At 38.9% G+C, this 13,691-nt stretch overlaps 1 protein-coding gene across 2 annotated transcripts in view; it reads right to left on the bottom strand.

Annotated features, from left to right (window-relative positions):
• Nucleotides 1-9,249, bottom strand: part of LOC101747006 (runt-related transcription factor 3) — a 62,072-nt gene extending 52,823 nt beyond the window's left edge. For both annotated transcript variants that reach the window (XM_012695136.4, XM_062676297.1), the window contains exon 1: nt 8,233-9,249. In XM_012695136.4, the coding sequence (XP_012550590.1) occupies nt 8,233-8,344 (112 nt within the window). In that variant the 5' untranslated portion in view covers nt 8,345-9,249. The remainder of the gene's footprint in view (nt 1-8,232) is intronic.
• Between the last annotated feature and the right edge of the window lie 4,442 nt (nt 9,250-13,691).

The following is a 13,691-nucleotide window of genomic DNA, read 5'->3' as shown; positions in this document are numbered from 1 at the left end:
TAGGATAGGTAATTTGTTACTGCTATCAACTGGAGCAATGAGAAACTAATCGAAGCGAAGCCATCTAGTGGCCGACGCCCGTAAACATTTTTGTTGAGTGCTAGAGTTGCTTATCTATAACTAATTTATGTGTGTTATCTATGGTTACTACTGCTTTAAATGATATCAAACAGGGCCGAAACCAAATGTTTTATTGACAAATTGAGTAAAGTAGAGTAAAGAATCAATCACGATCTAGCTTCAGTTGATTGGGGAAAAACAATAACATTAGGACTTTTTAGAAACAGAACATTAAACGTTGGACTACAATAAAGTGCCAAAGAAAACGATAAAGGATTAGATAACTTCCACAACCGATTATGAATATTGACATTCATGTCACTAACCGGAAAAGACCCGTAAAAAACATCACGCTACTAGTAGAGGTGCTAATTGTAAAGCAACACATAAATTGTAATTTGGTCACACGCTTCAGATTGCCTTACGATGCTGGAAAAACGCTATTAGCAAACAATCTCCTACTAATGGAACACTGATATTTTAAACAGCTGATATTTTAGAAATCGCGACGCGAAAGCCCACCCACCTTGAGACATTAGCTCGAAGTCCCTTTTGTATTGTCTAATTGCTATCACACGTAACAAATCGAAACATATAATTGATTTGCGGCAAAAAAGGTAAGATGGCAGTATATATACTTTTATATCCGTGTTAGATCGTCACATACTCAATAATAATATAGATTCATTCATTTTACGGGTTGTGATTTTTATTACCTATATATTAAATACGTGAAGCAAAATCTTTGTATGCCTTTTTACGAAAATTGCGGAATACGGCAGAGGAGTATGAAATTACCCACACTTATAGAAAATCTAGAGAAGGAGTGCACAATGATAATTTTTTTATTTAAATAATGCATAAAAATACATTAAACTAATAAAGAAAACATTACACACACTAACAGGTATAATTCTAATTCCTAATTCTTCTTTCCTTTTGCGGGCCTACTGGAAGAGATTTCAACATGAAATAAATAGTGCCCTCTGTATCCTTATTGCCGTGTTTCTTCTAACAGCTGTGTTTACAAAATATGTTAAATAAATAAAATTTATTTAACACACACACGCATACTTACTATTTTGTATTATTGTTAAAGTCTGAGGTCAAGTTGAGAATAGATTAATATTGTTTTTGTTTATTATTATTTATCTATAGTGTAGCCTTAGCGAAATCTGTGATTATAGAAGTCAAGTCTTTAACAATAGAACCATATTAATGTTCAAACTTATAATTTCGACCGCTAGTATGTTTTTATTCCTTCATAATTATGTGCAAGTTTACATAACAATATATACTTTTATTTAAGTGAATATAACGGGAATTTTATGCCGTCAATACTATGCTTGGATTATATATGTTAAGTGGATTTTTCGAGAAGTAAGACTTGCAAGTAAATTTCATCAAATATTCTGATGTACGTTGTCACGTGTTATAATATGAACTTTGGATGCTGTTGTAGCCCTTATTTCAATGTAGCTACTGGTGGTAGGACCTCTTGTGAGTTCGCACGGGTAGGTATCACCACACTGCCTTTTTCTGCCGTAAAGCAGTGATCCGTTTCGGTTTGAAGGGCGGGGCAGTCGTTGTAACTATAGTTACTTGAGACCTTAGAACTTATATCTCAAGGTGGGTGGCGCATTTGCGTCGTAGATGTCTATGGGCTCCAGTAACCATTTAACACCAGGTGGGCTGTGAGCTCGTCCACCCATCTTAGTAATTAAAAATAAACCTACTTAAAAATATTCACGAATAACTTCCATGGTGATGAACATCGTGCAATACAAATCAAGCCCGCAAAAATTATAATTTGCGTAATTCATGGTTGCAGGGCATCTTGTGAGCCCGTATGGGTAGGTACCAGCACCATGCCTATTTCTGCCGTGAAGCGATAACTCGGCTTGAAGTATGGAGCAGCCTTTAAACTGTATAAAAAAATAAGACTCATGTCATTGTTTCAAGATAGGCGAATACATTGTGTTGATTGATGTCTGGGCTCCGGTGACCACTAAATACCATGTGGGCTCGTGCACCCATATTAGCAATAAAAAAAACAAATAAGTAAATATAATATAGGTAACTATGTAAATAACTCACTAAAATTCGTGTATGCTGATTACATAATGTAGTTAGTGTAAATGATTATTCTTGAGGCAGGTTATTAGCTTCCGAGCATTAAGATTATATTTGTTGTTGGTTGAAGAGTACTTCATTGTATTTTTAAGGCAATTTATGTTTGTCGGAATTATCTTCATTATTTTTAGTAATTAGTCACTTTTTTGCAATATTGTGGTTGCTTATCTGCGACTTAGAAAATAGTGTAACAAAAACTAATGTTATAATTACCGGTTGTAGCGTATATTGCTAGCACGCGACTACTATCCTACCTATAAGCTTTAGAATGCTACTATTTTAGTTGCCGCTCTTCGCAGGCGAGCATATGATGGTGAGTGATTACCGTCGCCTATGAATGTTGATTATACCAAGGCTAAAGCCAAGTCGTAAGCCACGGCGGCGTGCTTTCCGCAAAGCTTATTTGAAGATCTGTGGATACCGAACCGTCTCCTTCGAGGCAGGGCTCGTCCTCGCCGGGACGCCTTCCTGGGACTTGAAGGCGGAGGCGCTCGCCACTGATTATACTACCTCCACAGGAGCCACGTCCCGATGAAGAAGCGATTAGAGCGTGGAGGCTCCAGTCTCGGCGGTCCATCATGAAAGTATGGTCGAGGCGGTGCGCACGGTCCTCACTAACTGGTTTATTTGCGACCGAGGGCATCTCACGTTCCGGCTGACGGAAGTGCTCACCGGCCATGGGTTTTTGAGTCGGTACCCTTTTTTTTAAAGCTGGGAAATCCATTTACGGATATCCGGTTGAAGGAGGTACTTGCCTGTGCCGGTATTTGCATCGCATCGCCCGGAACCGACAATGGAGTCACGATGGTGCCATCAGTGTGCTTGTAACGAGGACACGGCCGAGCTCATACTTACGGCCTGGCCACGGGGATCGGCGGTGCGAACAGCGAAGCGGTGGACGAGGCGACCATTCGCGCAGCACCGTTTGCAGGCCACGGGTACTCACGTTCGCCGCCGCGACTAGTAAGGAAGTCCGACAGCGAAATGACTATATCGAAATTATCTCGATATTGCTTACAAATTAATAGCTTTTTGGTTCAGGACCTATTATTTGGAAAATATTGTGAAGTACATGATTTGAATAAGAATCGGAGTATACCTAAAGATGGAGAATTCCACAAGAAGTACGAGAAATACTTTGGGTGGCTAGACTTCCAAATAGCTGGTCTAGCTAGTATTTCAGCTATTTTTTTTTTATTGCTTAGATGGGTTGACGAGCTCACAGCCCACCTTGTGTTAAGTGGTTACTGGAGCCCATAGACATCCACAACGTAAATGCGCCACCCACCTTGAGATATAAGTTCTAAGGTCTCAAGTATAGTTATAATGGCTGCCTCACCCTTCAAACCGAAACGCATTACTACTTCACGGCAGAAATAGGCAGGGTGGTAGTACCCACCCGTGTGGACTCACAAGAGATCCTACCACCAGTAATTACGCAAATTATAATTTTGAGGATTTCATTTTTATCACACGATGTTATTCCTTCACCGTGGAAATCAATCGTGAACATTTGTTGAGTACGTATTTCATTACAAAAATTGGTACCCGCCTGATATTCGAACACCGGTGCATCGCTCAACACGATTGCACCGGACGTCCGTTCGGCCACGACGACTTTAAAAATATAAAATAAAAAATAACTAAAAAAATATAAAAATTTCGGCGTTAATTTTTCGCGGCGAAAACAACTAAACTCATTTAATCACTGTACTATTCGCCGCGACTACCGCTCGACTCCGTGGCTCGCGCCGTCCGTATTCATACATTTGTTTTGCTCGCCCGCCGCATCGCGCGATTCGCTCGGTACATTTCGCCGGTCGCTTCGCCGGTCGCCGGTGCGCGTGGCTTGTTAGGTACATTTCTATGCGCTTGTTTTAGTCGCTAGACGCTTCGCCGTTCGCACCGCGCGAATATTCGTATCGGCGAATGTCCCGTGGCCAGGCTGTTAATGTCCGTCCGTCGCTGTGATGAAAGGCGATGCTCGACTTTTGCTCGACCTCGACTTTTGCTCGTCTCTCTCCGCACTTATCCGTCTTCGCCGAGCCGGGGTCGAATGCCACACTTTTTTTTTTCAAATTTTTTAGACGGATTTTCTATAAAAGCGTGTTTTTAGTTGTTTTTTTAAAACTATTATTTATTTCATGTATAGAGAGCCCTAACCGACTGATTGCCATTTCGCATAGTGGTTGAAATTTCACAAAAATCATGGACGCCTTAGAATTTTGATTGGTATGTATCGCTTTTTTTTTTCTTGGCTTTGTGGAGTCATTGCAGCGTGTCCTGTCCTATCTTTCCATTCAAGCCTGTCATTCGTTATCTCTGTAGTCACACTCTACTCTCCCATATTCTCTATCACACAGTTAATCCAAGTATTTTTAGGACGTTTCTCCTCACTGATCTCACTCATTATCGTTAATGAATGAATGATGTTGACTAATATAGAAAATTAAAAGATGTTCAACAAAACAAGGAGAAAAGTGAACCATTTTTGTTTGTATTTATTTATATAGATATTTCTATGATGGCGAGAGATGTAAAACAAATTTGTCGTACACATTGTATACAATTTCGTCACATGCACTACTATTGTGCGTTTTCATGAACGGTTCTAAAACATTATGTATTTTAAGATCGCGTTTTTTTTCTTTCAACAAGAAACGTCCCGTTGAAGTCTTTTCCTCCGTTCATAATCCGTTAAAAAGAAACACAAGTAGTCTTAATTGAGTGTTACAACATATTCCATGTTCCAAAAATGAAGCGTTTTTTAAAATAAGTATAAATTGGCGTTTGGCATGATAGGTCTCCAACTAAATGACCTTGTCGCTCTGGCGTAAGAACGTAATATTCAATTAACGACTGTCATTTTGTTCGATTTAAGGAGGACAGAAATAGAATTGTCTGTCATTAAAAATCTTTTAACATACTCGGAAAATATTTTCCAGAGTATGTTTCTCGTTTGGATATAAAAGTTTATATTTTATATATTAGTGTCATAGCTTTAGGGCTTGGCAGCAGATTACCCATTTCTCAAACAAAGCTTTTTTCATTGCACACAGAGAATTAATGTTTTTTTTTTTTTTTTTATTGCTTAGGTGGGTGGATGAGCTCACAGCCCATCTGGTGTTAAGTGGTTACTGGAGCTCATAGACATCTATAACGTAAATACGCCACCCACCTTGAGCTATAAGTTCTAAGGTCTCAAGTATAGTTACAACGGCTGCCCCACCCTTCAAACCGAAACGCATTACTGTTTCGCAGAAAAAGACAGAGTGGTGGTGTACCTACCCGTGCGGGCTCACAAGAGGTCTACCACTAGTAAAGAGAGTAACAGATATTTAGACATACATACATGTCTAAATATGAAATTCAAAAAACCTCTTTATATTTACTTTGATGGACATATAACTGTCTTATGTTTAGCGTTAACCGAAGTGCGCTATCTTTCTCATTTATATTGCCTCAATAGTAATTTGAATCACGTCACAACTCGGCAGGCTGTAGCCAGTGCAATCTCAACCAGCACTCCTAATGTTTCGAAGTTTTTAGCCTAAGCGATAAGATGACCCGTGTACTATACGTATCGAGTGAAGCGACAGTCCACTGAGTTTCTCGCCGGATCTTCTCAGTGGGTCGCATTTCCGATCCGGTGGTAGATTCTGCGAAGCACTGCTCTTGCTAGGGCTAGTGTTATCAACGTCATCAGGTTAGAGCTCCGTGAGCTCACCTACTCGTTCGGTTACGCTGGTATCGCCTCTAAAGGCTACCTACCAGCTTAGGTAGGAAAAAAAAAGTGAAGCGACGGTGCCGGTGTTCAAATCCCGAAGGAAACATTTCTTCGAACTGACGAAGGACTAAAAACGTGGAATAAAAATTAAACCCGAAAATTTTATAATTATTCGCGACGGGACGCACAGGGGACTAGGAACTTTAAAAAAATACAGCAATTGGAGAATGGTGAAAAAATAAATTAAAAATTTCTAATAAATTAAACATTATTGTATATGTATCAAATTGTTGTATAAAAATGAGTTCATTTACTTATACTATAGTGTATACTTTTATATACAACATGGTAATAAATGAAAAAATACATTCAATAGTCCACAGCTCGGATTTTGGTTTCTTTTATGAGCAGAAATAAAATATTTTTATTCCTGTTCTTTTTTTTATAATTCCATTGAGCTAGTTTGGATTCATGATCACCTCAAAAGTGGGTAATGAAAGCCCTGATTAATAAAGTGATCGAATCTGGGCCTATTACCTTTATCTCAACAAGTCCCTATTCTTTACGTAGGTTTTTGAAGGATAGGTATCCGGACATCGATTCAAAACAAACTAAAAATCCGTTATAATGGATCTCAATTATGTTAAAACTCAATCACTATTTTTTTGAATTGAAAATAATTGTTATTTAATTCATTATATAGCATCTAACAACGTTTTTTCTCAACCAATCACAATGTATGTATGTATTATTTTTGATTGATCGTTGTGTATTAATATGATCTGTAGTTAGCCTGTCGTACGTTTTGGCCCCAAATGACGTCACACGAGATGAACGTTCGGCCGTGCCTTAAAATTTTACGCTGCTCTGTTTCATCTATATATTAATACGTGAAGCAAAAACTTTGTATCCCTTTTTACGTAAATTGCGCGGACGGAGGAGTATGAAATTTTCCACACTTATAGAGAATATAGAGAGAAGTGCACAATGCTACTATTTTTTTAGAATAATGCATAAAAGATACATTAAATCAATAAAGAAAACATTACACACACTACATACCATGTATTTGATGCACACACGCATGCATACTATTTATTGTCAAACTTTTGTTCTTGGCATCTGTGGTCAAATTGAGAATAGATTAAATATTGTTTGTCTTTATTAATATTTTTTATAGTGTAGTCTTGGCGAAATTTGTGATTATAGAAGTATAAAATACAATCATAATAGGGTACAAACTTACAATTCCAATTAATTATAGTTGAATTTCGATTACTGCGGGACCTCTAGTATCAATAATTTTGGCTGTAAACGTTTAATAATCCCGTTAGTGTTTGTTTGTTGACTAAATGTCAAATCACGTAACGTCGCACTTTAGTTTACTTGCGCGGCCACCGGTCCGCAGATTCTCGTCGCATTTTCCTTAAACTTTCACCGTTTTTTTTAGTTGCATCGATTAGATTTAACTTCATAGGTGTGTTGTATTGGTTACGCGAGTGTTACAGTCATTCGTATATTCCGATGATACTCCGGCACGACCTTGTTTTGACGTAGGAATGAAATTGAATGTTTTTTACGTACATTCTTTCAAGTTATACGAATGCAAATAAGAGTTCGGTTCTTCTTATACGAGCTAGGATGCTTTGCTCTGTTTTCGTTGTTGATGCTACCGTGATGCTACGTACCGGGCCTTATAGAAACCGTATCGTGTACGTAACTGGCCGTCTTCATGCATCATCTTTAAACCTCAATTGTATTGATGAAAATTGATGAAGATTTTTTTCAGTAGATATCGAGATTTGAATATATTTTTTTATGTACTTTTTTTTCCACCTTATCCTAGGTATATAGGAGTACATAGGTCGGGTCAGCACAACAAATTTTTCTCTTCCATTCTTTTCTGTCAGTCGTCATCTCAACACTCACTCCTCTCTCTCTCATATCGTTATTCACACACTTCATCCACGTCTTCTTCGGTCAACCTCTCTTCTCCTCTAACTTGCATTATATTATATTATATTCATTGTTTTAATATACTATATGTTGTAATACGCGATAATTGAAAACATAATTCACACGCTTTATCGATTACTGTATTACAAAAAATTAAGCAACGAAAATACTTTAAAATGTATTAACATTGCACAATTAACGTAATTTTTTACTGTTATTTAATTGTAATTTAGTAGTAACAAAAACCGTTTAGTTTGGAAATAAATGGGATTGAAAATATGGAAAAAAATTCTTTGAGGTTAGCTTAGGAAAAGTTAGTAACTGCTATGTAATAAGAATGTAATGAAAGCCCATACCTAGATCGGGGTATTCAGAGAGAGTCTCTTCGATGATAGACTGCAGCCACCAGGGCTCTAGGTCTGCCATCTCACGGCGGCGTCGGCCCCGCGACTCATACGGCAAATGCATCCTTTAGCGGCTCATCACACGATCACACGCTGGGCCTTTACAAGCGTCTCTACACACTAAACCCACAAAACAGGCGATGTATACGTCACTTATGGAATTGTCGCCCGTGTCAAGGTCACCATTTATTATTCCAATTTCGTTACGTTACGATTTAATCGTAAATTCAAGTGTCCTAAGTTTAAGGTGCTGGCGCTGTTCCAATTTTAGTCTCTGCAAGTTCACGATAACGCAGACCTTTTGATGCCTTTAGTTGTTTAGGCGAAAGTTTACTACACTGAGTGTTCACTTAGCACGGGCAAGTTGATTCCTTTAAACTCTGTCCTTCTTTGGATTCTTAAACTGTATCAGTCTCTTCTTTTCTAATTGGTTTAATTTAAATGTATTCTTTCTTAAATAACAACTCGTGTGTGCGGTCACTTTGGCGTCCTGGTTTATATCGCAAACGAATATTTATGTCGTTATTTCCTCAATGGGTCGACGAGGCAGGCAATATGCTCCAGTTTACGTTAGAACGAACCTTGGTGATTTCTTAAACTTTACTTTCGACATTTTAGATGAGTCACGATCCTCCCGGGTTATTGCGAGAGCCCAAATCACGGCGATCATTAAGTTCCGGTCGGATATTCTCAGAAGAATTTTCAAGTTACCGGCGTCTCAAGGTGTTCAAAGTTGTCAACGTAAAAGTCAGTGATTTTTGAATATTTTTTCCCGCGCTTCGTGGTCGATTGATAAGAGCATTTCTAATTTGTCTTGTTATTGGAATTGTTTACGTGTTGTCGGCTGACAGGTGTCTATCGCGCGCGTCGCGTAGTGAGTTCGGTCGGATGAGTCAGCGTGCGCGCTCGACGGAGTCTGGACGCGTGCTCGCTGCCCGCGCGACTCTCCACTACTGAACCGCCGCCATTCTGTCACTCGCTGCCTCCATTCTCTGCGGTCAATCTGCGGTTTGGCCACGCTTCATTTGTCGGGAAAACGCGCGTCGTTGGCTTCCCGCTCGCGCTTGTGACTCGACGATGTTGTCCGAGCGAGACGGAATCAAGTTTTGTATCATTAAATATTTTTGTTTAGTTCCATTGTCGAAAGGGAAATATTATGAGCTTTTTCATTTCGAGGCGCGGTTGCGTATCTCCCTCTTTCCGTTCGCTGGCTGCGGTTAATGTGGAAAGAGAAGTCGATAACCATTCACGAAATTCGAAGTTACTTCGAACTTACGTGAAACAGCTCAAAGCTTAGCTTTACGTTTTGATAGAACGTTTAGATAGGTTTATAATAAATAGATTAGTTATGATGCCATAAGTGTGAATTTTTACATTTAATTCGCGTAAAAGCTTACAGCAATCAAAGCATCTGTTCTCAGGTCAATGAACTGATAACGGAGTTAGGTTTTCAGTGGGTTCTTAAGATAGAGAGGGGGCGTGCGCGCGTCTGGGCGTGGCGACCCCGCCTTCTGTCGCGAAGATGAGCTGCTCGCGGGCGGAAAAACGCAACTACACAACCGAGCGACCGCAAAGATTGCCGCAGGATTCGAACGCCCGCGAACTCACTTCACCCGAGCACTTGTTGCTTATTCCACGTGACGATCTACGAGTATTACGTGATTCCCGATTGCAAACTAATTAAATACGTCAATATTGAGTACAGTTATGATGAGACGTTATCCTCCTCCTCGCGTCGTTTTCCTCATTACTGAGGGTCGAGACTCCCTCGCTGCATCAGTTTCTCCCATACGACTTCCCTCCATCTGCCGCGATCCTTTGCTTATCCTTATGAGACGTTATAAGCATATGTATTCACGAAGATTTTAGCAATATAACTGGTCTATTTTTTGCTTTTATAGTTCTTTTTATTTCTTATTTTTATTGCTCATATTGGTAGAGAAGCTCACAGCCACCTTGATATTAAGTGGATACCGGAGCCGATAGACATCTACAACGTAAATCCCGCCACCCGCCTTGCGATATGAGTTCTATGGTATCATTTTTTTTTATTGCTTATATGGCTGGATGAGCTCACAGCTCGCTTGGTATTAAGTGGTTATCGGAGCTCATAAACATCTACAACGTAAATGCCGCCACCCACGTTGCGATATGAGTTCTAAGATTTCAGTATAGTTACAACGGCTGCTCCACCCTTCAAACCAACGACGTCTTGCAACCAGTTTGCTGAAGCTGTCTGAGTTTTAAGGATTTTATTGTTTTCTTTTGTTTTGTTTCCAGCTTCACCATTATGGGTAAGCGAGCTCGGATTCAGCCAGCAGGAGTAAGGTTTGGTAACAACTGCCCGAGTGTCTTAAGGGCGATTACTTCGCGAGGACGATGCTATAGATTTGTTTTCAATAATATAAGAACTTAATTATGAAACTGAATAACCATTAACAATAGTAATCTATACCTATATTAATACGTGAACTTTGTAGCCCTGTTTATGAAAATTGCGCGGAAGGAGGAGTATGAAATTTCCCACATTTATAGAAAATTAGTCGAATTTCGTCTACTAGGGGACTACTAATAAATTGTAAATAGATAAACTGTATTATGATTGTGTACCCTATTCGGAATGATAATAAGAAATTAGTTGATGTTAAAGGTGAATTTCATTTGTTTGTAATCTTAATTATCTTCAAAGAATTTCATTATATTATTTAGTTGCTCCAACAAATTATTTAATTAAAGGAATACTTAGTAACAATTACCGTTATGCAATAAGCAAGTTATTTGTTGTTGAAATGTCGTTAAACAACACCTCATAACGATAACGATCAGGTATTAATGATAGCTCGTCATTGCCTTCATTAATAACGCTGTGTCAAATGATAATCGAACTTTAGTCAATCTATTGCTAAGAGATAAATTCATTTTATATTTAGTCAACAAAAGGTCACTGAGCATGCCTTCACAATAAAAAAAAATTTAAATGGAAATAAAACGGTATTGTATTTTTATTTTCAGTCTTTACTTATAAAGCTGTTACCCATACTATAGAACACTGGCCGGTTGAAAAGTAATTTCTAAATATCTGACAATAAATTTCAAATTCAAATTTATTTTATTTTCAAAATGTGGAACTCTATTTTAAAATTCACTCATTAATTAATTAATTAATGTTTGGTTTTCACAACGTTTGCATCTTCTTTATCAATATGGACACGATAAAAATACCTGTAAAGAAAAACCTTCATAGTCTAAAACTTTTTAGTTTTTTTTAAACTATTTTTTTATATGTCATTCAGTGAAGTTTGACATTCAGTAAAAAGTAAGTTCAGTTTGTTTAAAAATATTAATTTTATTAGATTAATGGCTTTAAATGTTGTTTTGTGATTATGAATACAACAGAAAACGCAATTAAGTATTTTATTGTTTATTTATTCTGGAGTACCCAATATAATTCATTATATACCATTAGATATAGAGTACGATTTCCGTGTCAGTAATGCCGCATAATCGGCTCACAACATTAAGCGGAGTGTAGATTACAAACGAACACACGACTCGTAATAGGTTTGAAATTTCGATCTTAAATTGAGCCCACGTGGTTGTCCGAAAACTGAAACCCGCAAAATTATAATTTACCTAATTACTGGTGGTAGGACCTCTTGTGAGTCCGCACGAGTAGGTACCGCTACTCTGCCTATTTATACCGTGAAGCAGTAATGCGTTTCGGTTTGAGGGGTGAGGCAGTCGTTCTAACTGTACTTGAGACCTTAGAACTTACCCATATCTCAAGGTGCGTGGCGCATTTGCGTTGTAGATAGCTATGGCCTCCAGTAACCACGTAACACCGGGTGGTCTGTGAGCTCGTCCACCCATCTAATCAATAAATAAAAAATAGTCAACAACGACGAATTAAAGCCGTTAGTAGAAGCTGACGATACTAAATCTACCGCTCAGTTAGCAGCAACTATCAACGTTAGCATCAAAACAATATCGGTATATTTGCGTTAAATTGGCATAGTACAAAACACCATACAACTTGTTAAGTGTGCCCCTTGAACTGAACGATATTTTTTTCCATTAGCGCACTTTTTTTTCCTACCTAAGCTGATGATAGCCTTGAGAGGCTATTTCAGCGTAACCTTAATCAGTAGGTGAGCTCACGGGGCTCAAACCGGAGTGATGCTAACACTGGCTCTAGCAAGAGCAGTGCTTCGCAGTTTTTTTTTATTGCTTAGATCGGTGGACGAACTCAAAGCCCACCTGGTGTTAAGTGGTCACTGGAGCCCATAGACATCTACAACGTAAATGCGCCAACCACCGGATCAGAAACTCGACCCACTGAGAAGATCCGGTGAGAAACTCAGTGGGCTAAGCGCAACTAAGAAACGTGCAATGTTTACAAAAAGGTGTTATCGTTCGGTCGTGCTCCCTGTCTGCGGGGAAACCTCAATGTGGGTTTGAGGTTTTAATTGGTAGACGCCCGGCAGACGGCGTACAAAGGAGTGAATGTAATTATAAAACGGCTGTCCCATCCGCGGCTGATAACCGCAATGCTGTCAATTTTTGTGGCAAGAAACGCTTACACTCAGATCTCGGTGAAGCGTCGAAACTGTGGCGAGAAAACCATTCAATTATTTATGTAAGTAGGTAGTTCTAAGTGCTCGCCGGTCAAATCAATATAAAGCCGCAATTGGCGTTTCTGTGTATTATACAAATTAATTAATGATCTTCTGAACGGATTTGATGCGGTTTTCCGATCAATTATCTGATGTATAATATTGAAATATATTATTGTTAGCCTATCTATACGCCACAAGACGCCCTATCAGTAGTAGTACTCAGCCAGCGATTGCACCATTCTCCAGGTATTGTTGATGTCCATGAGCTTATTTATTTTTTGTACAGAGGAGTGAAAGAGCGAACCCACCTGATGGCCAGTGGTCAAAAGCCAATATAGATGAAGGTCATTTTCAGTCATGAGTTAGAGGCCTGCTTTGGATTGTTAGCACCGTAATAGTATAGTGTAACACCAGTATGTTCTGTGTTTAATGATTATTAATAAAAAAATATTGGTTGTCTGTGCAGTCGGTTTTTCGGACTATTCGAATTGCTAGCTCTGACGTCACGCGAGAAGAGATGCGTCACAAGCCAACGCTTGGGCCGATCGTGCGTCTCTATCACTTGTTCCGCGCTCTCGCTTGCACGCTCAGGTTCATGCGGAACGTGACACTTTTTCGTGCGTGCAGCCGGTGTTCAAAATAGATATTGTGGGTGTGAAAATAGATATGTAAGACAATTTCAGTAATAAAATTATTATTGAATTTTAATTTTTTTTTTTTTTTTTTTTATTGCTTAGATGAGTGGACGAGCTCACAGCCCACCTGGTGTTAAGTGGTTACTGGAGCCCATAGACA

Source organism: Bombyx mori, chromosome 3 (genome assembly GCF_030269925.1).
Source record: "Bombyx mori chromosome 3, ASM3026992v2".
Taxonomy (NCBI): Eukaryota; Metazoa; Arthropoda; class Insecta; order Lepidoptera; family Bombycidae; genus Bombyx; species Bombyx mori.
This window is presented reverse-complemented; position numbering and strand designations above follow the sequence as displayed.